The sequence below is a fragment of the Aquarana catesbeiana genome, linkage group LG01 (genome assembly GCF_042186555.1).
Source record: "Aquarana catesbeiana isolate 2022-GZ linkage group LG01, ASM4218655v1, whole genome shotgun sequence".
Lineage (NCBI taxonomy): Eukaryota > Metazoa > Chordata > Amphibia > Anura > Ranidae > Aquarana > Aquarana catesbeiana.
In genome coordinates, this window is record NC_133324.1 from 838,826,240 (window position 1) to 838,853,826 (window position 27,587).

Genomic DNA, 27,587 nt, shown 5'->3' on the forward strand with positions numbered 1-27,587 from the left:
AGGCTCTCCGACGCCCCCCCCCCCCGCCTCTGGCCGCATGCGGTATTGCATCCCATTGAAGTCAATGCGGAACAAATTATTTTAGTTTCCACTGACTTCAATGGGAGTACTTTAGATTACGAGCATACTCCTGGAACGGATTATGCTCATAATCCGAGGTTCCACTGTACCAACAAAGTTCTACCACAAGGTCACCATTTATAGAACACAAATATAGTCTTATGTGTAGGAGATCTGTATTGTTTATACAAAAAAAAAAAAAAAGAGATGGGAGGCTTGGCTCTTGAGACGTTGTGTAGAATGGACAGATTGCAACATTTTAAGCCCATGTCAGGTTTTCTGGCCTCAGCACAAGTTAAAAAAGATGATATTGTCTCTTAAATACGAAATACGTGAGGGGCGTGTCCGGACGTACACCGAGGAGGACGTGCGGAAGCTGTGCTCCACACAGGCAAACTAAATCCGTTGCCATCCCGGCCCTAATACATTTTGGCGATTCCCCATCACATTCCCTCTGCCTCCTGGACCCTCCTGCCCTACCCCTGGAGGGGTCTTTCTTAAATCTGGCCACTTAACTCCGCTCCGGGCCTACAAATCGAGCCGCATTACAGGCGCCCGCCGCCATCTTGGGGCCTGTCACCCGATCCGAGCCTTCTACCCACTGCCTCGGTGCACCGGAAGGTTTCTGGACGCTCTCCCTGGATTAGCTGACTGCTGGGTTGCTGGAGCCACAGGATCGGTTAGTCATCTGTTGTATACCGCCCGGGATTCCTTTATTCTTGACCCGGAACGCTGCGGCCCGTCGCCATCATGAGGCCTGCCGGTCTCATCTCTCTCACCTCGGGAACGCAGTGAGTAATAACTCTCCCCTGCATATCCACACACTGCAGTGTCCTTTACCTACTGCAGAATCGGGGCCTTGAAATTAGAGCCTGTGGAGGGGATTGTGTGTCCCGCGGAGAGTGGTGTCTATCCGACCGGCTGTCCCTGATAGGAAAGTCCGTGGCTTCGGCCTATATCTGGAAGTAGGCGGCCATCTTGCTACTCCTACTGCACCAGATTTCATTTCCCTGCTTTACTCTTCTAACATCACATCCCCCTCCCCTCCAGAACTTATGCAGTCTATGGCTCATAACCTTATCTCACAGTAATTCAAGGGAACTTATTCGCACCGGCCTATCCTATTCAGTAGTGGATTTGCAGCCCTCTTTGTGCATGTGAACTGATGTGAACGTGAAGAGCCCTGCCCAGCTGCCGGCCTTACAGCTCCAGCTATGCCCGCCAAGACACCTAAAACTCGTTCCACAATAGGCAAAAGATCCGGAAAAGGTTTGCAGCCTCACTCCGTTACCTCTGGCTCTGTTCAGCAATATTTAGCTGGCGCACGTAGTGGTCAAGCTAGAACCTCAAGACAGAGTGTCTCCCCCTCCTCCCACGCTGCCTCAGTAAGGGAAAGTTCTCCTGCTTCATCCTACTGCTCAGACCTCATGGAGGACCCAGGATCCCCCACTGGCTCAGAAATGACATCGCTGATGAGTGGTCTCAAAAAATAACTGGCTGGTATGTTTCACAGTTTGGAAAAATCCATCAAGAAAGAAATTACCACCATGAGAACTGACATGTCCCACCTCTTAGCTAGAGTGGAGGAGACGGAGCAGCGTCAGGACTCCCAAGCAACTGCCATAAAGGAGTTACAGGAGACTGTTACCCAGCTTGCCTTTGCTCATCGTGCCTCTATATAAAAACTTGAAGATCTCGAAAACCGCAACCGTAGGAACAACCTACGTATCAGAGGCTTACCAGAAGCAACTAGAGAAAATTACCTAGAGCCATCGATCCGTGAAATTTTCAACACAATTCTGGGTAACCCTGTCACTGACCCATTACGATTTTATCATGTTCATCGTGCATTGCGCCCTCGTAATGCTAATTCAGACCAACCCAGAGATGTCATTTGCCGTCTGCACTATTTTGAAGATAAAAACGCCATCATGACGAAACTTCGCAACACCCCTAACATTGACTTTGATGGCGCAGTATTTAACATTTTCCCTGATCTGTCCAAGGAAACCCTTGACCGCCGCAGAGCCCTAAAACCACTCCTTGAGCACCTACGCACAGATGGAATCACCTACAAATGAGGTTTCCCAGCTTGCTTGATAGCCACCAAAAATGGCCGTTCTCATACCCTTCGCTTCCCAGAGGAACTCTCTACTTTTCTTCAAGATCTCAATCTTCCACCTGTTGAGCTCTCGAGTTGGCAAGACCACATTCCGAAGTTTTCAAACCCCTTTGACTCTCCATGGCGGAAAACTCTGTCTAAGAAAAGGCGCACATCGATCCCCGGATCTGCACAGAAGCATGGCTGAGATATGCCCCTCTCTACTTATCTTGGTTTCTCCTTCCATTTTTTGTGTATACTGATGCCCATTTCTCAATGTTTGTTTGGTTCTGGTCAGACCCTTTGAACTTTTTTTTTAGCCTTTTTGGCTTAAGGGATCTAGACCCGACACTCATTTTTACTTTTGGGTACTTCATGTTCCAATTTAAGTTTGTACTTTTATTGTTTTTAGTTAAGTTAAAAAAATAAAAAATTTTTCCCCTAAAACTTTTTGCTGGAGCTCATGTCATTTCATGTAATTATAATGTATTTTCTTAACAGGCCGAATGTTGGCGGGGCACATTGCTCCTTCGCTCTTTCACCTCGGGGCGTCCCCCGCCCCCCTTCCTTCTGGGGTTGGTGAGTCTGAGCGGCCCATAAGGTCTTTTACCCGGACTCTTTTCAGAGTTCTAGTTGGCCGCCCGTTCTTTCTCTCCCCTCAGGGACCACTGCAGTTTTCTGCGTCTCTCTCGTAATTCCCACATTTGTTTTGGTACACATGTATGTTTCCTCTATATGTTTTTTCTCCTTCCATCTACTCCCTCAAACCTTTTTTCTCTATCCCTCTCCCTCCCTTCCCCCTCCACGTTGGCATGCGTGGAAATATAGGTTAGGATATACCTCTCCACTGTACCAATGGCGACTCTGACAATTACATCATATAATGTCCGAGGCCTTAATGTCGCTGCTAAACGACACCAAGTGATGCGTGAGCTAAAGTGCAATGCCTGCTCTATTGCCTTCCTTCAAGAAACACATTTAACCCACACCACACCGGTCAGATTGACCTCACCCCACTTTCCGCAGTGGTACTACGGTCTCTCTGACACTAACAAAGCTAAGGGTGTTGCCATTGGTTTCAGCAGTAGGGTATCTTTTCGTCTAACGGAAATGCTTACAGATGACCATGGTCGTTTTCTCTCCCTCAAGGGCTTTATAGGCAACACCCAATGCACGTTTGCGAATATATACTCCCCAAACCAGAATCAACCAACCTTTCTCTCGCAAACCCTCACTAAACTATCACAATTTGCTAAAGGCATCATTGTCCTCGCTGGGGACATAAACATGCCCCTTGATCCTTCAATGGACACGTCCCAGGGCCGCTCTAACATCTCATTTAAACATTTAGCTTTTGTTAAAAAGGAGGCTCTTAGATCATCAACTAATAGATGTCTGGCGCCTGCTCCACCGTAAGGATAAAGACTATTCACACTTCTCTGCCACACACCTGTCTTACTCTAGAATAGATAATATATTCTTAGATCACTTCCACCTTCCTCTCCTCAATTCTGCCCATATAGGAACAGCAACCTTATGATGATGCACCTGTGATGATGCGTATGACCATGCCCACCTTATCTCGTAATACAAATAACTGGAAACTTAATGAAGCTCTCTTATCTAACCAAACTGAAGTCTCCATGTTAGCCTCTCACCTGAAGCATTACTTTAAAGAGAACACATCCTCTGTGGCTTCCCCATCTGTTGTTTGGGAAGCTCATAAGGCAACGATTAATTGAGCTCGGTGCCAGGAAAAAAAAAAGGGAGCATGGTCATCAAATTGCACAGGTACTGCAACAAATAGCTGACCTTGACAAACAACAAACTCTCACGCCATAGCGCACATCTCAAAGCCCTCACGCTTAAACGTGAACAGCTTCAACACCTCCTAGACTTAGACACTAAAAAGAAATTTCACCGCATATCACAAAAATTCTATGAATGGGGCAATAAACTGAGCAGATTACTGGCTAGATTCCTTAACGCGAAACAAACAAAGTCGTTTATCCCTAAAATTAAACTTCCAACGGGGGAACTAGTACATGCAACCCCACACATTGCCAAAGCCTTTAGCAAATTCTATGCGGATCTCTATAATGTTACGAATGGTTTAACCCCTTTGCCCCCGTCTGAGAGGCGCTCCCGAATCCTCTCCTATTGGGGGCGGCAAACCTCCCCAAATTATCTAGGTCAGCCCTTAAGGAAATGGAAGAGGACTTTTCAATTGAAGAATTCCAATCTGCTTTAAAATACTCTCCATCAGATAAAGCTCCCGGCCCCGACGGTTTCACTATCCTTTACTACAAAACATTCCAAGATATCTTACTTCCGCGTCTCACAGCATACGCTAATTCTATTTCCCAATCTTCAGGCTTACGCCCAGAATCCCTTTCAGCACATATCACTATTATACCTAAACCCGGTAAGGATCCCACCCTTTGCAGCAGCTTTAGACCAATTTCTTTGATAAATACCGACATTAAATTATTTGCCAAGGTGACTCCCCTTAATACCCAGTTGGGTTTCGGCAGATCAGACTGGTTTCATACCACATAGAGAGGCTAAAGATAATTCTCTACGGACAATTTCCCTAATCCAGTATGTTCAAGGGTAGGGGTGCAACGGATCGTCACCGATCCGTGATCCGAATGGGCCAGCCTGTTCGGATCAGCACACCCGCGATCCACGGAGCGCTCCGCGGCCTGGGGTTTTAGGAAAGGCCGCGGCTTCGGGGGGGGGGGGGTGTGTGTGGCTGTATTACAGTGGAGGGGGGGCGTGTGGCTGTATTACAATGGGGGGGGGGACGTGTGGCTGTATTACAATGGGGGGGGGACGTGTGGCTGTATTACAATGGGGGGGGACGTGTGGCTGTATTACAATGGGGGGGGGGGAACATGTGGATGTATTACAGTGGGGGGGACATGTGGATGTATTACAGTGGGGGGGACATGTGGATGTATTACAGTGGGGGGGACATGTGGATGTATTACAGTGGGGGGGACATGTGGATGTATTACAGTGGGGGGGACATGTGGATGTATTACAGTGGGGGGGACATGTGGATGTATTACAGTGGGGGGGACATGTGGATGTATTACAGTGGGGGGGGGACATGTGGATGTATTACAGTGGAGGGGGAACATGTGGATGTATTACAGTGGGGGGACATGTGGCTGTATTACAGTGGGGGGACATGTGGATGTATTACAGTGGGGGGGACATGTGGATGTATTACAGTGGGGGGGACGTGTGGATGTATTACAGTGGGGGGACGTGTGGATGTATTACAGTGGGGGGACGTGTGGATGTATTACAGTGGGGGGACATGTGGATGTATTACAGTGGGGGGACATGTGGATGTATTACAGTGGGGGGACATGTGGATGTATTACAGTGGGGGAGATGTGGATATATTACAGTGGGGGAGATGTGGATATATTTTTTTTTTTGTTGATCCGAAAATGATCCGATCCGTGACTCTGATCCGAGGAACGATCCGAACCGTGAGTTTTTTGATCCGTTGCACCCCTATTCAAGGGTGTGCCCAGCCCACCCTACTCCTTTCTACTGATGCTGAAAAAGCATTTGATAGGGTGGACTGGGACTATCTTAAGCTGACCTTACGTCATTTTGGATTGGGCCCGAAGATGTACCATTGTATTTCTTCACTGTATTCTGCACCATCTGCGCAAATCCGCATAAACGGCTCACTGAGTGATTCCTTCACCTTACACAATGGCACTAGGCAAGGATGTCCTCTTTCCCCCCTCCTCTTTGCTATCACTTTAGAACCATTCCTAGCCACAATTAGACGCAATATCAATATACATGGCATCTAAGTAGGAGGCAGAACTCATAAATACGCCGCTTACGCCGACGACATACTCTTCTTTATCCAACAACCACGCATCTCCCTGCCCAACTTAATGTCAGCATTTTCTACCTTCCAAATTATATAAAATTTCAAAATAAACCCCTCCAAATCAGAAATCCTGAATATTAACCTTCCCAGGTCAGAAGCGACCTCTTTGAAGCCCCTCTTTCCATTCAGATGGGAACAGACTCACATGAAGTATTTGGGTATATACCTTACACCTAGACTACGCTCACTTTTCAAATATAATTACATGGTCCAATCTGTCCCACTCATGGTTAGGGAAAATAAACATCATTAAAATGAACATTCTCCCCCGTATATTATTTATTTTTCAAATGATTCCACTAGGCGTCCCGGTGGGGTTCTTTACTGTACTACAGGTGATGATTTCCAGCTTTGTTTGGGGGAACAGCCGCCCCAGAATATCCAAAAACATTCTTTTTCGCTCCAAATGCTCTGGGGGACTGGCACTCCTAAACTTTAAGACCCATTATCATGCTGTCATATTATCTAGAATGGCAGATTGGAAATAAGCGACTAATTCAAAATTATGTGTACAACTAGAATACTCTCTGAGTGGAGCCGATCTCTCTGTTATCCCCTGGATACCCAGAGTTCATAGGCACATTACCCACACCGTTTCCGCACTCACCACGTCCTCACTGGATATATGCAGGAATTTTCCTGGAATTATGACTCCCCCCTGATGCCTCTCCTCAATCACCACTTGTCATGAACAGGTGTGACCAGACTGTGTGGACTGCACAGAGATAACCCAAACGCATGTAATTGAATAAATAATATTTATTAAAATAAGTGATAATTCAGGAAATACAGATAGTGCAAAACCAACTAACAGAACCCCACAGACAACAGATAATATATACAGCAAAGGGCAATACCGGAATCACAGATGTCAGCCAGGCCAGGGTCATACACAGCAGGTCAGCAGGAACAAGGGCAGGTTGGGAAAGGGAGATAATGGATGGGATAGGATACAGGCTCAGGAACAGGTTCAGGGTCCGATACAGGTTTACAGGTTTACATGATAACAGGTTCAGGATACAGGTTCAGGGCGCAAGGAAGAAAGATACCAAGGCGAGCATGTGAGGGCTTGCCGGGTATTTATAGGACTGACTATAATTGGCTTCAAGTCACACCTGAGCACAGGGAGTGTTGTCTTCTCCATACTGCCAGGATCCATCCGCTGGTGGACATCAGTACTGCGGCCAAAAGATGAAATGACACCAGCAGGGAAATATTCTCCTGACAGTTCAACACTGCCAGGAGACACCTGCTGGTGGACCCCAGTACTGCATGCCAAACGATATATCTTACCAGCGGATGGACCCTTTCCTGACACCACTATTTCCTACCAGGTTTATTGGACCCAGTATTTAAATCCTGGGCATCAGGAGAACCTCTTCTGCTACATCACGTTATACATGCCAACACAATTAAACCTCTTTCTGAGATTCTCAGCTCTACAAAACTTTTTGGATATGTGGAGATATCACCAATTACAACGCTTTTTACATTCCTTCCCTCACCCGTTACGAGGTTTACAAGATTTAAATAGCATAGAAGAAATATTCTACCCAAAAGACCCCCCTCTGCATGGAATCTCTGCTTTACAAGGCTCTTACCGATCTTTCTAACCCTATGTACCTGCACTTCCTGGCTAAATGGGAATCAGACTTAGACTCCCCCCTAACAAACACTATGAAAGATAAAATCCTAAAACTCGCTCATGTCTCCTCACCCGCTTCCAAAATGGCAGAAGTCAATTACAAACTTCTTTCCAGATGGCACTATACCCCAATCAAAATGCATCAAATGTTCCCCGATAGTTCCCCATTGTGTTGGAGGAGTTGTGGGAATGAAGCTACTCACACACATATTTGGTGGTACTGCCTAATCATTCGTCCTTTTTGGACCAATGTCATTAACCTCATAAGACTCATTACAGACATCAATCTCCCCCATGATCCCTGGGTTGTCCTTTTTCATGCTACTAAAGAACTCATAGGTACATACAAACGTTCACTCATACCTTATTTTTTATGTTTTACAAAGCTATACCTGCAAAAGGGCCAGCTTAAAGTGGTCTAGCAGGACTTAATTTTCTGACTAAAATTTCACTTTAAACCCTGCAAGATCACTTCATGCTGGCCCCTTTTGCAAGTATACTTATTTGTAATACATTACAAATAAGTGTCTATACTGTTTATAATCCAGTAATACACTGTCTGACCCTGCTCTGCACATGCTCAGTAACTCTCCATTTAAGTCACTGTTGAGTTTGTAGAGGTCGATCTGCTGACAGCCTTAAAGTGGAATTAAACCGTCCATTCTTTTACAGCCAAGGATGATGCTTCTGTTTGATCTGCAACTGCCATGGTGCTGCACATGTGATTAGTTATGACACCAATCATTTGATGGTTTGAGGACACAAGCAAATGTGACAGTTAACATTCTTTTCTAAACTGTTAAATCAATGGGTTTAGTTCTGCTTTAGGATTTACTGCTGTTCAGGGGCTCTGGGCTTCAGCAAAATGGCCGCCTCCAGCAAGAAGAAACAGGAGCAATGCTGGAGGCAATATACAGCACACACTCATTTTGGTAGCATAATTATTGTGTAGAATGTATGTTCCTTGCTAAAGAACATTATTTTTTATCAAGTTATGGGTAAAGTTCTGCTTTAAGCAGGGTATACACGGACCGAAAACAGTCCAGTTCAGCAGGAGTTGAGCAAATTTTGGTCTGTGTGTACCACGGTTTGTTCAACAGAAGGAGGTCTAATGGCTGGTTCCCATTACCAGTCATGTTGGATAATCAGCATTCGATTGGTGCTTCTAGCCAATGGCTGAAGCGCTTATCTGTGTATTCTGGTGGGGAAGGGGGAATACAAAGACAAAAACAGTCGAGATCCCTGCATCAGCTTTGCTTGTGTTGATGCAAGGATCTGTGAGCTTTTTTTCATTCAACCCGTTGGTTGAACGAAAAACTCAATCGGTATACTTTGCTTTAGTTCTTGGCCTGGGAACAGAAGAGAATAAATCTCACCTGATAATTACACTATCCAGCATCTGCCAAAAGTGAAATATCAGGAGGAGGCTGAACTGATCCTTCATGCAATAAACCAGAATCCAGGTTTACATTGAGAAAAAATATCCAAATAATGAATCACTTTGTCTGGGCCCACGCTAAACATGGGTGGGATCCAGTAAATAAACTCAACCTTCCTGAACACTACATCGAAAATCACAAAGGTAAACAAGTGAAATGATATAGGATATGCAACACATGGCCGCAGTATTCAGTTCCCCTCAACTCCCTGGTGCTTTACATATCTGAACTTTTCTGTAAACTTATTTTTATGTTCACTAATTAAAGTAAATGTCAACCCTAAATGGATAAATTTAGTTTATTAAAGAATTATGCAAAAATGCAAAAATTGCCATGGCTTTTTCTCTAAAAATAAAAGGTTGTCACATTTCCTATCCGTTTGGCATTTCACTGCTGTGGATCTCCTTCAGCCTCTTTCAGCCACTTCCTATATGTATGCACATACGCTACTCAGCTTGCTCTGGACTAGCTTTCTGGTAGCAACAGTGGGCCAGGCTCTCCCAACATGCATCAGAGATATAGGGGGGGACTTTATTTTTTTTTTTACTTTTGCCTGGACACACACTTAAGACCCCTTTCATACTGGGGCGCTCTGCAGGCGCTACAACGCTAAAAATAGCACTTGCAAAGTGCCCTGAAAGAGCTGCTGCTGTGTCTCCAATGTGAAAGCCCCAAGGGTTCACACTGGAGCGGTGCGCTGGCAGGACGCTAAAAAAAGTCCCGCTGGCAGCATCTTTGAAGCGGTGTAGGAGTGGTGTATACACCGCTCCTGCCCATTGAAATCAATGGGGCAGCGTGGTTATACCGCCGGCATAGCATTGCTGTAGCAGCGCTTTGCAGTGGTTTTAACCATTTCTCGGCCACTAGCAGGGGGGGGGGGGTAAAACTGCCCCGCTAGCGGCCGAATACCGCCGCTAAAACAACGGTAAAGCGGTGCTAAAAATAGCGCTGTTTTATCGCCGATGCCACCCCTGCCCCAGTGTGAAAGGGGCCTAAGTGCCGGTTCACATGGGGGCGACTTGTCAGGCGACCTAGTCGCCTCCCGTTCTGTACAATGGAACCGTTCTAATTGGAGCGACGCAAGTCGCTCCGACTTAGAAAAAGGTTCCTGTACTACTTTGGGGGGCGACTTGCATAGACTTCTACACAGAAGTCGTTTTGCAAGTTGCCCTGGCAGTTGTGTGCAGGTCGCCTCGGTGAGGCGACCTGCAAGTCATGCCGCCCCTGTGTGAACCGAGCCTTAGGGTTAGCGCACCCATCCTGGATTACAGTATATATGCGGAAGGCGGTTGGCAAGTGGTTAATGCCTACAACTGCCATATTTATTTCATATAGTTTAAACCTTTCTTTCTCCAAAAGAACAAAAAAAAAAAAAAAACTCACCAGCCAGCGCTTTCAGCCATTGGCTGAGAGCGCTGATCGGTTGCAGATCAGCAGACTTATTTTTTTCGTCCATGCCCCTTCAACAGAAGCCGGACGAATGTCAAACTGGCTGCCATACACACACAAAAAAGGATGTCTGGTTGGGCCACCAGCCACTCCTTCCTTCCCATCAAGTCACAGGCTGCAGGACTGGTCCCACAGACCCACTTTCCTTTGTGCATGCGCAGTGGGGGGTAGTCAGTGGAAGCCCAGTGAAGAATTGATTGGAAGACAACATTGGATCCCTGGGCTGGAAAGTGGTTCTTAAAAACCAGCATCTACAGTATTTGTTGCCGATTACTTTTTTTTTTTTTAAACCAGCGTGAAGTTCCTCTAATACTGCACTAATATTATAGAACATTTATAGACTTACCTGAGAACAAAAGGATATCTCTTTAAAGCTCTTTTCAAAAACAATCCTCTTTGTGTCAGGGCTGATCAAGTAAACCTCCGACTGACCGATCTTAAAAGAAACAGATCAAAATGTATGTCAGTCCATGTTATATGAAAAGGTACAGAAGATTGACAAAATGTTTTACTTAAAAGCTTACCTAAACCAAAGAGCAAAACGTTTATAGTATAACTAAAGGCAATACTTTTTTTTAGTATTAGATAGAGTGGAGAGGGATTAGAACACCTGCTGGGTTTTTATTGTTGTCTGTGTCCCTATTAGGCCCCTTTCACAATACCAAGACTACAAAGTCACGCGATTTTGCCATGATTTCAGGGAATGTCTGTGTAAACTTGAGGTCTATGGAACTCAACTCGCATCAAAGTCGGATCAAAGTAGTACAGGGACTACTTTGAAGTCTCACAGATATGAATGGTACTCATTGGAAATCATGGGGTACGACTTGCCATACGACTTTGCAGTTCCAAGACGTAGGACAAGTCACACCAAGACGTAGGACAAGTCACACCAAGACGTAGGACAAGTCACATAAGTGTGAAAGGGGCCTTATGGAGATTCACCCTCTCCATTAGGTCTCATTTACACTTGTGTTTTGGGAGCAGTAAGGGAGGGGGCTGTGTTTTTACCCCCCCCCAAATTATGTTGTAAAGGCAGCTGAGGGTGGGGGTGTGCATATGCTACAGCTGTGATGCTTTGCATTGCGACATGGCAAAATGTATCCCCGCTAATTGGGAGCGACACACAAGCGCGCTGCAATGGGTTAAAACAGGAGGTGATACAACGCCTTTTCAATGCCTGTCAAATCCCACATTTTGGGTTGTCACTAGAACACGAATAGAGGGGAAATCTTCCAATGCAGGCACTAGCTCTGAGAACCATGGTGACAACCTGAGATGTCCTCACTTGACGGAATTTCCTCTCACTTCCTGTTTTCACTATCAGACAGGAAGTGATGAGAAATCTCCCCAATGGGAGACAGGGGGCAAAATAAAAACTTGACATGGGATGTAACTCTCCATTACTCTACCTCAAAAAAGTTTGGCCTTCAGTTCTACTTTTAATATATTAAAACTTACCAGTTCTTAGATATGGTGGCTGGATGTGTTTATTTTTTAGGTCAAAAACATTTTTAGCAAGTACAGAAAATACCTGCTGATCTTTCTAGATGCCGGATATATGAAACGATGTTATCTTTCCTCCAAGCTATCTTCTGTGAACTACAAAACACCCCCCTCATGGAATAAAGATAAGAGCAGGACATTTTGTAGTTCAAACCTGGAAAGCAGCCTGGTAAGACAACGCAGCTACCTCCATACTGTATATACAGTACAGCAAGTGATACAATCTATCCATAGACAGGAGGTGTGTTATTCATAGGATTATCAACTAAAAAAAGAAAAGAGAAAACTAATGCAGACACCACATCACAGGACAGGTAAGCTGCAATTTATTACAGATTTGTTTCGATTTTAAATACAATTTAAAGTGGATAAAAACTCTGACACACTCTGCTTCAACAAACAAAGTCTAAAGGCCCCTTTCACACGATCGGCCCGCAAAGATCCACCTGTCCATTTTTTAGATGGATCTGAGCAGGTCACACATTGACTTGTATGGGCAGGCAGATGTCAGCGGAGATGTGTCTGCTGACACCCGCCTGCCGTCCAATCCGAAAAAATCAGCTGATGGCGAACGTATCGGATAAAAATGGACATGCTGTTTGCTTTCATCCAATCTCGCCATAGAGGACAGCGAAGCTCCGTACGGTCCGTCCCTGCACATTGAGCGGAGACAGACCTGTCATCCACCGGCTCAGCGGGGATCACTGGCGCGATTCCCTCGCTGATCTAGAGGAGTCCGCTGAGCGGATCCCCCAAGTGAAAGGGGATTTATACAATTGAACTGCCCCGTTTAGGTTTCCCACACAAAGACTGTTTTCACCCTTTATGTATCTCAATGGTGATAATCTCCTGCGGCATTTTCCAACCTCTTTCTGCTTACATGAACTCACCCCGGCATCAGCTGCATAATACTGCCCAGAATTGGCTCCTCAGTAGTGACAATGCTAGGCTATGTCTGTGCAATGTGTGTCGGCACAGCTACTTACAGTCTCAAGCAAAGGAACGTTCAACTGGGTGACAATGTAGGAGCACAACTGGGGGACAGTCATCGGTACACATCGGTCTGTGTATACCACCCAGCTTCAGCCCGCGGGTCGCTGTCAGCAGACAGGTAGGTTTGTTTTATTGCATCTCTTCTGCAATAAGAAGCCTGCCTGCTCACAGAGTTTTAGTTCCACTTTAACCAATGTATCTAAAAGTCTAGTAAAGCACAAAATCTGTCTATATGATGTCAGCTCATGTAGGTTTGGCTACACTTAAATATACTTCTAGATAACACCAGCAGCCCTGCTACTGAATATGTGCAATAAATCCAAATTTATAGTTGTGGGCTGTTGAAAACTTGAGTCAAAAGTGAACTTTTACCCACTGAGATCAGATCGACTAGAAATAGCGGGGTTTTTTTTAAGTCTACCCTTGCTGCTTTTTGGTCTGTTAAATATACAACTGAAAGCATTTTGTTATATGAGAAATCTAAAATCATATGAAACACATGCAGCGCTAAAAAATGTGCTTATACATCTAGAACGTGTATATGTGGCAGAGTGCTGAAGTACAAAACTTATGCCGAATGAGCAGTAAGTGTGATAAGATTTAACAAGTAGACACATAAAGAATAAAAGTCCATAAGTGTATAATGAATCATATGTAAGTCCACAGGAACTGGGGGTTCGTGGGCGTATGCGGTGTCACACCTACGCATGGGGTAGGAACTGGAACAGGCTCTGTGTGTATGGGGAGACACTTTGCACCCAAATCTTCCAAAATTCCAAATCAACACAGCAAACAATAGAAATAAGTACCCTTACCAGAGGGGATGGACACAATCACCGTACGGTGGAGTGTCATATGGGCTTGATGGATCCAACGATCCTGGGGATGTCTGGTTGAAGAGGTCTTGGCAGGAAGTCTCATCCGGGACGACAGTCGCTGTTCGGTGGTATGTAGGTCCACAGCCAATGAGGATCTCTCTCTCAGATGGAATGTCAGTATAGGAAAAGAGACTGAGGCTCAGCGAGGTCCCATTCATGGAAGGGGGGGAAGAACAAAAAACCTCCACATAGGGCATGAATCCGTAAAAAAGCTTTATTGAAAAGCTAGAAGGTGCTAAGTGGCACACTACAATGGATAAAATGTGATCACAGAAAGAATAAAATAAAATCACGTGGTATTGTAGTGTGCCACTTAGCACCTTCTAGCTTTTCAATAAAGCTTTTTTACGGATTCATGCCCTATGTGGAGGTTTTTTGTTCTTCCCTAATTCCATGAATGGGACCTCGCAGAGCCTCAGTCTCTTTTCCTATACTGACATTCCATCTGAGAGAGATATCCTCATTGGCTGTGGACCTACATACCACCGAACAGCGACTGTCCTCCTGGATGAGACTCCCTGCCAAGACCTCTTCAACCAGACATCCCCGGGATCGTTGGATCCCTCAAGCCCATATGACACTCCACCGTACAGTGATTGTGTCCATCCCCTCTGGTAAGGGTACTTATTTCTATTGTTTGCTGTGTTGATTTGGAATTTTGGAAGATTTGGGTGCAAAGTGTCTCCCCATACACACAGAGCCTGTTCCAGTTCCTACCCCATGCGTAGGTGTGACACCGCATACGCCCACGAACCCCCAGTTCCTGTGGACTTACATATGATTCATTATACACTTATGGACTTTTTTCTTTATGTGTCTACTTGTTAAATCTTATCACACTTACTGCTCATTCGGCATAAGTTTTGTACTTCAGCACTCTGCCACATATACACGTTCTAGATGTATAAGCACATTTTTTAGCGCTGCATGTGTTTCATATAATTTTTGTTTCTACACTGCTTACCAGATTGTTACATGCTGGCAGCTATCTTCTGCACTACGTTTTTTTTGTAATAGCGCAATTATTGATTCGTTAAATCTAAAATCATGCCTGTTGATCCTGCCAAAAACCTATTGAGCTAATGACAGTACAGTGGCACAGGGACTTATTGTTCAGAATGATACACAGCTCTTTCTGGGGACTACAGAATATACCCCTCATGTTATGCAAATGCAGAGAAGGGAGGTGTTCAGAGTCCAAAAACGTTGCTTCTTTACAAGTAAAATTAGTAAGCATTGTCACTCTAGGGCAGCTGTCTACAAACTGGCCCTTTGCCTTTCTTTATCCAGCGCTTGGGGCACTATTCCTTCCACTGACAAATATGATGGGGCACTATTCCCCCCCACCACCACTAATACCAATATTGGGGCACTATTCCCCCCCACCCCACCACTAATACCAATGCTGGGGCACTATTCATCCCACCAATACCAATGCTGGGGCACTATTAATCCCACCAATACCAATGCTGGGGCACTATTCATCCCACCAATACCAATGCTGGGGCACTATTCATCCCACCAATACCAATGCTGGGACATTATTCATCCCACCAATACTGGGACACTATTCATCCCACCAATACCAATGCTGGGACACTATTCATCCCACCAATACTGGGACACTATTCATCCCACTAATAACAATATTTTGGCACTATTCCTCGTACCAATACCAATATTGGGGCACTATTCCTCCCACTAATACCAATGATGAGGCACTATTCCTCCCACTAATACCAATGATGAGGCACTATTCCTCCAACTAATACCATTGATGGGGCACTAAACCTCCCATTAAAACCAAAGATAGGGCACTATTCCTCCTCCTACTGAGCACAGGGTTATGTCATTTTTTTTTTGCGCTCATTGACCACCAAGCCTGAGGTATTGTTTACTCTCACTGACGTATTTTCTACTCGCGCTGGCCACTCCGGCCCCACCTAAAGCCTGAAGAACAGAAAATTGGTCATTTGTTGGGAGAGATTGGAGGCCCCTGCTCTAGGGAATGTATGTTACTAGCAGAATCACCAGGGGAAAAAAATTCAACTAATACGTCCACCAAAACTAAGGACTGATAAGCCACACTACACCTTTGTTCTTGGTTTAGATAGGCTTTAGTTTTTTTGTTTTTTTTTATAAAGCAGCTCATTCAGTTGTTAAGTGGTGTAAACAAGCATTTTTGATGGTTAAAAGTAGAACGATGAGCAACCCCCCCTCCCCCTTTTGGATAGAGTAAGGGAGGGTTATAACCCCTGTAAGGTTTATTTTTGCCTTCTTTGTCCCATTGGGGTAATTTCCCTTCACTTCCTGTCCCATAGTCAAAACAGGAAGTGACAGGAAAACCCTCATAATTAAGAGATATCTCTTAGGGATCACCAGAACTAGTGTCCCCATTGGAAGAGTCCCCCCCCCCCTCATTCTTTTAAGGGGACAAAATTAGTGATTTTCTTTCACTTACGGTGATAATGGTAAGCAGGACAAATTGAGCGGTTGAATCTCCCCAATGGGGGCACAAACAAGCAATAAAAACAGACAGGTGCTCTAATACCTCTCCACTTGATCCAAAACTAAACTTTAATTATACATTACCCAGTTCCTGCCAGAGGTGTGCATATAAGCTTCCCTAAGTAAACATATTTCTGTGCTGGGAGTGTACCGGAAAAGTCCCAATGCATTCTTGTGATTAGGAGCTTTCCGATCATTTGACCGCTGTGACTGCCAAGCTCAGTGGTCACATGATTGGAATATCTGCCTCTGCCTCCTGGCATTTAGAACCTCTTAAAGGGCCAGGAGGCGGCGGCGGGAAGGGGTTAAGAGATTTATGTGCTGGCATACACCATACATATAAAATGTATGGTGTATGTGGTCACCTAACTTTCTGACCTACACATGGGTGAGGAGCTCCAGAGTCTGAGGTTTTGTAGCTTTGGGTCAGAAAAAGCCCCCATTCCCAGGTCAACTTCTTACCTGGTAGCCAGACCTCATTATTCGTTTTCGCTAACCACAGGTCCTTAAATATGCAAGCTGACTGCTGCTCAGGGCTCTCACTCTATGTTGGAAAAGCAAACTGCTGGATGAAAAGGCCAACTGCTGACAGAACACTTAGGGCACCTCCACGCTAGCTTTGCTCTCTAAAGAGCTAGCTGCATTCAGTTCACTCTTCAGAGAGCATTTGATAGGCGGTGTGGGTGCATTGTAATCTTTAACCCCACACTGGCAGGCTGCATGCAGTTGGGACGCAGTTGCAGAGTAGCCCCTCCATCACCTGAATGGGTCACCTGCTTAGTTAGAGGCTAAAATAAAAATGTACCCTGGTGCTGCTTTGGAGCATAATACCATAAAAGCATTGCCAGACGAGCAGTCATACCAACACTCATTTGTTGAAGGTACAGACAGACAATGTGTGTAGAGAATGATCTTTTTATACATACTGTGAACAGCATAGTCTGGTTTTCCTCCATGTCGGTTGGTTGGACACAGTTATATTCTTCACTCAAGTATTGTAAATCCAAACCACTGTCACCGTCCTCAAAGGATCCAGGAAGGCTGCAGGGACCATCTTTCCAGTCCCTCTGAAATGAGTGGTTAGTCCTCAGGCCAGGCTGGGAGTAAGATTTACGAATAGGTTTTTGTTTTTCCTCATCATTAAACGTTGATTGAAAAACAGACCTTAGTTTGTCCCCAAAGGATATTCCAATGCTAACCTCTGCCGGCAGTGTCACTGGAGTCAGTGGAGATGCAGAATCAGTGTCTTTCTTTTTGGTGCAGCTGACATGGTTGAATTTGTCAATACATTCATCTATCAGTGCCGGCGGGGCTTTTTTGTGAGCTACAATCACCCGGCCACAGAAGAGGACCTCAAACTTTTTCGAAAAAGCGTCATCTCCATCACATAAATGGGAATGGATTTCCTCCTGACGGGCCAACTTTCCAGCTTGTCTAATAGAGCCAAGTATTTCAGGCACCTGCGAAACACAAACACATACATTGGAAGAAGCCATTATGGGAATATAGCATATCTTTTTTTATACAGATTAGTGGGGACATTCAAGTTAGATCCAAAACAAGCCTGATTCACACCTTTACCATTTCCATACTTAAAGAGGAACTCCACTTTGAGAAAAAAGTATTCCTCTCTGGGTGATTTATGTAGATTACAAGGATTAACAAATTGTTGCTGCAGATTCCTACCTTAGAGGTTTGTTCCTCTGTGTCCATGTGCAAAATGAATGTGTGATTTCATAATAATTAATCAGCTGCTTAACTTGCAGGGTTCTGAGGAAAGTGGCAGGGTCTGCATCCTTTCAGACCATATTTCCCTTTGGGCACATCCCACCAAAAATGACATTTGTTGCAGGGATGCTCAAAATCAGATTTTTGTAACTTAGTGCAGATTTCTGGGAAAATCAGTAAGCCAATCACACTTGCAAGAAATTACATTTCTGGGGACGTTCTGTACACCATGTGTGTAAAGATCTCCTCCTCTAGGTTGCCATATTGCATTTTACAGAACAATACAGAGCTGCAGACTGAACAGGAAAGGTCATTTTTTTTATAACTTTAAAATACAATAGGACTTGTGTAGAAATTGTATACACTATTTTTTTTTTTTAATTTGCCATTTTTTCCCCATTAAAGTGGAGTTACCCTTTAAAAATCCACAGATAAATGCAAACTGCAATTGCAGCACATGCAGACAAAACAGTGAAATGCTACAAGCTGAACATTTTTTACTTTGATGCAATAAAAAATGCCCTACAAAAAGTTTCTTTGTTATAAATTGTTAAAATCATTAAAAAAAAAAAATCGTGATCTCGATCCAACCCCCTCACAATCTCTATGCAGAATTTCCCAATTCATTCATATCACAACTGTAGAGAGTTCTCTGCTCACTCAGCTGTCAAAAAGAAATAAACGGGCAGTCTGCCAAGTTTCACAACATTGTCAGTAGAGAACCATAAACATTGTAACTTTTAGTTCTTAGATCAAAGGAATGAACTTTGGTCTGACATGAGGGAAGTTTAGCCACTTAGGGCCAGTTCACACCACATGCAGTCCAGTGTGGTTTTTTTTTTTCTGCATCAAAAACACATGTATAATAGGTCATATGGTTTTCAATGGCATAGTTCACACCAGTGCAGTCAGTTCCAGTGCATGCCAGTTACAGAAAAAAAAAAAAAAAAAAAAAAGTAGAACATGCTGCATCTTTTCTGCAACAGGATGTACTGGAACGCGATAAAAAAAAAAAAATGCATTAAATTTAAATTAAGAAAAAAGGGGGGAAAATGCACTGGACTGTATTAAAAACGCACTGGAACATACCAAAAACGTGCATGCAGAAAAGCATCTGGAACGCATCCGGACTGTTTCTATGGTGTGAACTGGCACTTATGTCTAAACCTTTCTCTGACACTTGTTTCTTACAAAGATAAAATCAGTATTTTTTGCTAGAAAATGACTTGGAACCCCCAAAAATTATATATTTTTAGCAGAGACACTAGAAAATAAAATACCGTATTTATCGGCGTATAACACGCACAGGCGTATAACATGCACATTCATTTTAAGAGGGAAGTTTCAGGAAAAAAAACTACATTTTAAATAAGAAACTTTGAAGCAAAATAAGAGTCAGTGCCCATCTGCAGCCTGACCATTGCCATCAATGCAGCCCATCTGCAGCCTCACCATTGCCATCAATGCAGCAGCCTCACCATTGCCATCAATGCAGCAGCCTCACCATTGCCATCAATGCAGCAGCCTCACCATTGCCATCAATGCAGCAGCCTCACCATTGCCATCAATGCAGCAGCCTCACCATTGCCATCAATGCAGCAGCCTCACCATTGCCATCAATGCAGCAGCCTTACCATTGCCATCAATACAGCAGCCTCACCATTGCCTTCAATGCAGCAGCCTCACCACTGAAATCAGTGCAGCCTGATCGAACAGAACAGTGGTCCAATGGCGGCCCAGGAGACCGGGCTTCCTATTACAGAGGCCGCCAAGTAAACAGGAGATTCTCACTGAATGTAATCTGACGGCGCTCATCCCGCCCTGCTCTCTGTCCCCTCTGAGGCAGCTAAAATTGAAGTATTGGCGTATAACACGCACACGCTATTTGCACCCGATTTTTATGGTGAAAAAGTGAGTGTTATACGCCAATAAATACAGTAAATGGTTGTTGCTATATTTTATGTCACACGGTATTTGCGCAACGGTCTTTCAAATGCAATTTCTGGGGGGAAAAAAAAAAAAAAAAATACACTTCAATGAATTTAAAAAAAAAAAAAAAAAAAAAAAAAAACACAACAGTAAAGTTAGCCCAAATGTTTTTTTTTTTTGCGCAATGTGAAAGATGTTATGTCGCGAGAATCGTGATCTTTATTCAAAGCAAAAAAATTGTGATTCTCATGTTAGCCAGAATCGCGCAGCTCTAATAAATTGTGTGTGTGTGTATATATATTTCACACAGTGGGTATAGAAAAGGATCACCCCCCTTAAATGATCACATTTTGTTGCTTTGCAGCTTGAAATGAAGACAGACAAGTTTTTGATTTATTCAGCTCGATTTACTAAAAACTGGAACGTAGAACGTCCAAGAGAAAGATATAACACCAACATATCAAAAAAAAAAAAAAAAAAAAAATGAAAAAAAGATCACGGAGCGGAAGGATCACCCCCTTTCGTCAGTATTTTGAACAACCACCTTTTGCTTAATTACAGCCTTTAGTCTATTGGGATATGTCTCTAATAACTTTGTACATTTAGACTTTACAATATTTGCCCATTTGCAGAATTGCTCAAGTTCAATTAAATTTGATGATGATCGTTTGTGGACTGCAGTCTGCAAGTAATTCCACTGATTTTCAATGCGATTTAAGTCTGGGCTCTGACTAGGCCATGCAAGGACAGTCAACTTTTTCTCTTTCAACCACTGTGTGATCATTTTTGCTGTGTGTTTTGGGTCCTTGTCATGTTGGAAGGTTAACCTTCTTCCCACTGACAACTTTCTAGCAGAGGGCAGCAGATTTTCCTTAAGAATTTGACAGTGTTTTGCCCCATCCATTTTTCCTTCTATCCTGACAAGTGCTCCAGTCCCTGCTACAGAGAAACACCCCCATAACAGGATATTACCACCTCTATGCTTTACTATAGGAGTGGCGTTATTTTGATGGTGAGCTGTATTGGATTTCCACCAGACATATCGTTTGGTGTTGAGGCCAAATAATTCAAATTTTTAGTGTCATCTGACCAGAACACCTTTTTCCATGTGGCCTCAGAATCTAAAAAAGGTGCGTTTTAGTAAAGCTCAGTTGTGACTGCATGTGGCCTTTCTTGATTGTTTTTTTTTTTCTTGCAATCCTCCCATACAACATTTGTGGAGAATTTGTGATATTGTTGTCAGATGCACACAATGACCACTTTGTCATAAAATCCTGCAACTGCTTCAGAGTTGCTGTAGGCCTCATGGTAGCCTCTGACCAGTTTCTTCCTGGATCTTTCATCCAGTTTGGAGCGACGTCCTGATTCAGGGAGGGCCTGTGTTGTACCAAATGCCTTCCACTTCTTAATAATAAACTTCACGGTGCTTCTAGGCATTGATAAAGCCTTTGATTTTATATTCATCTCCTGACTTGTGCCTATCCACAACTTTATCCCAGAGATCTTTTGTGTCTTGCCATCCATAGTTGATTGTTTGCTTCAGTTGCACTACCAGGAACTGAAATGCTCCAGGAAAGCTCTTTTCATGCTAAGCGAATCAAAATGACCACAGCTGTGTGTGCCATTGAGAAGGTGATTAGCTACACCTGATTGAGTCATATTTTAGGATGGAGGAGGGGGGAGGAGGGTGATTTTTTTTTTTTTTTTTTTTAGGACATGTTGGTGTTATATCTTCTAAATACACCTGGATAAAACAAACCCTGTCTTCATTTCAGACTACAAAGCAGCAATAATGTGATTTTAAAAGGGGAGCGATACACACACACACACACACACACACACTATATGAAAGACTAAAGACTTGTTTCAGTATAGGACTGTAAATGAAAAAGGATTTAGAATTTGTTTGGAAATTAACAATATTATACCCAGTGAATAAGGGGAAAAAAAAAAAATGATGTTTAAAAACCAGACTGCTTAAATGGGAAATAGCACGAGCCCGGATTTGGGATAATGTGCAAGCCAGCCAAGTCAAATCTAGGCTGAATCCGGCCCACTGAAAGATTTTAAAATCGGGGACTCTGATGTAAGACGAGGACCCTGAAGTTTATTTAGAATTTCTTTGCTTCATCAAAAAAATTTCTCCATTAGACGCATATCATGCTAATAACAAAAAGCTAACGCCAAGTAAAATGAAAAAAATTCTATTTCTGAAAAATATTAGATGCGGTCCCCGTACTGAAAAGTTTGGAGACTCCTGGTATAAGCCACTGTCACCCATCAACTATGGTGACAGTATACTGTAATATAGCCCTCAAAGCTACATTTAAAATGTAAAGTCAAACCGGGGAAGGATGAAGAGACATAACAGAGCTTTTATTGCTGTGACACAGTATTTGCTTCAGTGCCGCATCCACGGTAAGTAGTTCTTGGAGAAGTAGCAATAACAAGGCTTCATTCTGTAATACTGCCAAGAAAATTGTGGACACAGCTTCCCACAACCCAAGTCACCCTGGTAAAAGGGCAACGCTAGGCCAAAAGGCTTTTTTTTTTTTTTTTTTTTAAACTTGAGTCACTCTCAAAAGAAAAAAAGAAAAAATACCAGACAGCTGACATCATAATTACTTTAGTCTGAACTGCTCACAGTGAAAACGGAATCACATGTTATAAACATTAAGATAATAGTATGATGACAGCATACTAATTAAAAGAAAGCAGAGCTTTAAAAAAAAAAAAAAAAACAATACAAGAAAAAAAGGTTTCTGCACAGAGTTACTGGAATAAAACAAGTGTCATCTCATTTGTAACACGGATTCCAGATAATGGCGATACACTTATAGATTTCTTTAATTTAAACAAAAAAATCCAACAGATTGCTCAAAGGACACCAAAAACTAAAAAGTGACGGGTTCTCACCCTTCCCTAGTCCATCTAAAACAGGCTCTACAATAACTTTACAAACTTTGGAGTACCTTAATAAATTGTGCATTATAATAACAACATAGTGCCCACCCGAACACCCCACCCCATGGTGTACCCAGAAGCAGTTGGTCAGGTAGGTGTGCCTGAGGTCGGAGTGTTTCCTCACACTAGGGTTGTTATCGGTCAGATCAGATCAGGGACATCTTCACAACCAGAAATTCTCATGAAATAATGTTGCACAAAAAAGTTTCCAGAGCCAACAGACACATAAGGAAATGCCTGACAAGTCTCTATTATTTAACACCATCAAGAAAAGATAAATAGTCCTGGTGTATATAATAAATGCCAGCGCACACACGAGAGCTCTAAAGGAATGTATAGAAGGTATGTGGGGATCCTATATATGTCCTCCTTCACTTCCAGCACTACACTTTTTCCATCTGATGAAATCCCCGAGTGCTTTCATGTGTTTATGTATGGGCCCACAGTTTATATCACAAATGGTTTGCGAATCACTCTTCTAGGTTTAGACTGGTGGCAGGATTGCCACACCTGAAAAGCAACTTGCAATCATGTCGCTTTTCACTGGTGTTTGACAGGCAGTGAGGAAGCCTTATGTTGTTGCATCATCACCGCCTGTTTTTATACTACAAGGTTGCATTCACCCCCGAACGTCATGTTTTGGAGCGTTTTTCTTGCATTTTTTCACCCATTTGTATGTGTGTTATTGAGAGTTTGTGTACAGCTGTTTTACAGCTGTTTTGAGCTTTGCCGTTTTTTTTAAATTAGCCAATAGAGAAAAATATCATCAGTTTCATCATTTGTTGCTATTTTTTTCAGCTTTTTCATCCGCTTTGATAAAATGTTTTCACTTTTTGTGTAAGGGGTTAAGGTTTAAAGGTTATGGTTAGAGGTTAATTTTTGTATTATTTATTTACTTGCATTTTTATAGAACAAAAAAAAAAAAAAAAATGCAATAATCTGCCCAATTTGAGATACAAAAAACTTTGAGCTTCAGGTGTTTTGCTTCAAGTGACTTGTAGTGGAGGTCTGAACCCTCTCCATTGAGAAAAATTGCTTTATTTTCCCCTCCAGCGTTTTGTAGGTTCAAGCTACAAAACACTGATGTGTGAATGAAGCCGCACCGCCACAACCGCGTGCATTGCATGTGATTGCTGTGTGACACATAAATATGTGAAAAGTGTGTTGTGCATTTGTATTCAGCCCCCTTTACTCTGACACCCCTAATTAAAAATTAGTGGAACCAATTGCCTTCATAAGTCACCTAATTTGTAAATGGAGTCCACCTGTGTGTAATTTAATCTCGGTATAAATACAGCTGTTCTGTGAAGCCCTAAGAAGGTTTGTTAGAGAACCTTAGTGAACAAACAGCATCATGAAGGCCAAGGAACTCATCAGACAAGTCAGGGATAAAAGTTGGAGAAGTTTAAAGCAAGATTAGGTTATAAAAAATATCCCAAGCTTTGAACATCTAATGGAGCACTGTTCAATCCATCATTCAAAAATGGAAAGAGTATGGCACAACTGCAAACCTACCAAGACATGGCTGTCCACCTAAACTGACAGGCCGGGCAAGGAGAGCATTAATCAGAGAAACATCCAAGAGGTCCATGGTAACTCTGGAGCAGCTGCAGAGATCCTCAGCTCAGGTGTGAGAATCTGTCCACAGGACAACTATTAGTCGTGCACTCCACAAATCTTTATGGAAGAGTGGCAAGAAGAAAGTCATTGGTGAAAGAAAGCCATAAGAAGTCCTGTTTGCAGTTTGCGGGAAGCCATGTGGGGGACACAGCAAACCTGTGGAAGAAGGTGCTCTGGTCAGATGAGACCAAAATTGAACTTTTTGGCCTAAAAGCAAAACGCTATGTGTGGCGGAAAACTAACACTGCACATCACCCTGAATACACCATCCCTACTGTGAAACATGTTGGTGACAGAGTCATGTTGTGGGGATGCTTTTCTTCAGCAGGGACAGGGAAGCTGGTCAGAGTTGATGGGAAGATGGATGAAGCCAAATACAGGGCAATCTTAGAAGAAAACCTGTTAGATTCTGCAAAAGATTTGAGACTGGGGCAGAGGTTCACCTTCCAGCAGGATAATGACCCTAAACACACAGCCAGAGCTACAATGGAATGGTTTAGATCAAAGCATATTCATGTGTTAGAATGGCCCAGTCAAAGTCCAGACCTAAATCCAATTGAGATTTGTGGCAAGACTTGAAAATTGCTGTTCAGACGCTCTCCATCCAATCTGACAGAGCTTGAGCTATTTTGCAAAGACTCTCTAGATGTGCAAAGCTGGTAGAGACATACCAAAAAAAAAAAAAAACTTGCAGCTGTATTGCAGTGAAAGGTGATTCTACAAAGCATTGACTCATAGGGGCTGAATACAATTGCACGCCACATTTTTCACATATTTGTAAAAAAATTTGAAAACTACTTATCATTTTCCATCCACTTCACAATTATGTGCCACTTTGTGTTGGTCCATCACATAAAATCCCAATAAAATACATTTACATTTTTTGGTTGTAACAATTTTAAGGGGTATGAATACTTTTTTCAAGGCACTGACAGTGTCATCAATTTTTTGCAGCACTCTATATATCTATAGATGTATATAGATAGATATCAGCATTGCATCGATACCACTATTGGTGCCGATACTAATTATATACACAAGTACTTGTAGTCGTGCAAATGCTACAATACTAAAACCGATACCTTCAAGCCAGCCGCAATACTGCAAATGCACATGTAGAAGTACACACTGCACACAGGCATTGGGAAGTGAATGAGCCCTTATTAGGACTGCTGAAAATACAATGTACAAGAAAACAGAACTTGTGTGTTGTGCAGCTCTAGATTACAGATTGTGATGTCAGAGAACGCAGCACTCACAGATTAAAGCTTCTTGCTCTATAAAAGCCTTCCGCAGATCCCATTCCAAATATTTGCAAATTTTTCAGTAGGAGCTCAAGTAAACTTCAGCCAGCTTTCAAAACATAGGATGTCTGATCCTGGGGGCAGAGACTATACATGGAGGAAATGGATGAAATATAGAGTGCAATGAGTACAAGATTTGCGCTGTGAATTATGGCGCAAGGCTCTGATGGTTGATACACATGTACACCACTGCAGTAAAATGTGAGTGTGCATGGCCAGCCACATTCCTTTCGTTGGGCCCCTGTAATGTGTTTTACAGAAGAAAAAAAAAAAGCAAAGTGCAAGGGTTTTTTATGGCTTTCTTTACACGTGCGTCAATACCGGTGTTTAGCAGAATTTATTCAGAATTTTTAAGACGATTGTAAAAAAAAAAAAAAAAAACACCCACACACATTATACTTGCCTGCTCTGTGTTAGGCTACTTCCACACTGAAGCGTTGCAGGCGCTGGCGGTAAAGCGCCGCTATATTTAGCGGCGCTTTACCGTCGTTTTAGCAGCGCTATTCAGCCGCTAGCTGGGCAGTTTTAACTCCCGCTAGTGGCCGAAAAAGGGTTAAAACCGCCGTTAGGAGCGCTGCCCCATGGTTTTCAATGGAAAGGGGCGCTTTAGGAGCGGTAAATACACCGCCCCTACAGCGCTCCAAAGATGCGGCTTGCAGGACTTTTTAGACCGCCCTGCAAGAGCACAGCTCCAGTGTAAAAGCCCTCGGGGCTTTCACATTGGAGTGCATTGAGCCGCTCTTTCAGGGAGCTTTGCAGGCGCTATTTTTAGCACTTTAGCACTGCAAAGCGCCTCAGTGTGAAAGGGGCCTAATGGTTTTGCACAGAGCAGCCCTGATTCTCTTCTTTTTGGGTCCCCTGCTGGCGGTCCTGGCTCCCCCCCTGCCGAGTGCCCCCAGTTGCGTCATTCCCCCAAGCCATGCTCCTGTGAATGGACGTTGTCCATTCAGGCACAAAGCATGGCTCAGACCCGCACTCTCCTCATCGACACTCTGGCTGTGATTGACAGCAGCAGGAGCCAATGGCTCCTTCTGTGTGAGCCAAGGAGGAGAGATAGAGAACCCGGTAGAGCTGCTGCTCTCATGCAAATCACTGGATCGAGATGGGGCTCGGGTAAGTCATAAGGGGGGAGCTGTATCCAGAAGGGTTTTAACCTTCTCCATTTAGAACCACTTTAAAGGCTCTTAACCGCCCACCAATGCTTGCCATGAATATTTCAATTGACACCACACAGGTGTGGTAGCATTGTATTAAAAATTAAGCTGCATGACGCTTTCATGAGGCATTGACACTTGTCAGCCGCCTCCATTGCCTTCAATGGTAATGCTCTGTAACCTATGGCATGTACGGCATGTTAGTGAAGCATTTATAAAGTATTAGCTGGGTGCTGGGGGAGAGACAGTGGAGGTTCCTGTATCCCAGAATGCACTGGGAAATAATAGAGAACTAGGACAGAGCAGCTCCAGCCACTTCCTGTTTGTACAGAGAAGCCATGTGGTGGACACCGTTTATTTCCTTGTCAAAAGAAGTTTATTGAG

General features: G+C 43.5%; 1 protein-coding gene across 7 annotated transcripts in view; it reads right to left on the bottom strand.

Moving 5' to 3' along the window:
- TBC1D1 (TBC1 domain family member 1) overlaps positions 1–27,587 on the bottom strand; it is a 373,516-nt gene that overhangs the window by 159,191 nt on the left and 186,738 nt on the right. For all 7 annotated transcript variants that reach the window (XM_073608893.1, XM_073608877.1, XM_073608932.1 and 4 more), the window contains 2 exons: positions 17,431–17,964; positions 10,966–11,055 (listed from right to left, as the gene is read on the bottom strand). In XM_073608893.1, the coding sequence (XP_073464994.1) occupies positions 10,966–11,055; positions 17,431–17,964 (624 nt within the window). The remainder of the gene's footprint in view (positions 1–10,965; positions 11,056–17,430; positions 17,965–27,587) is intronic.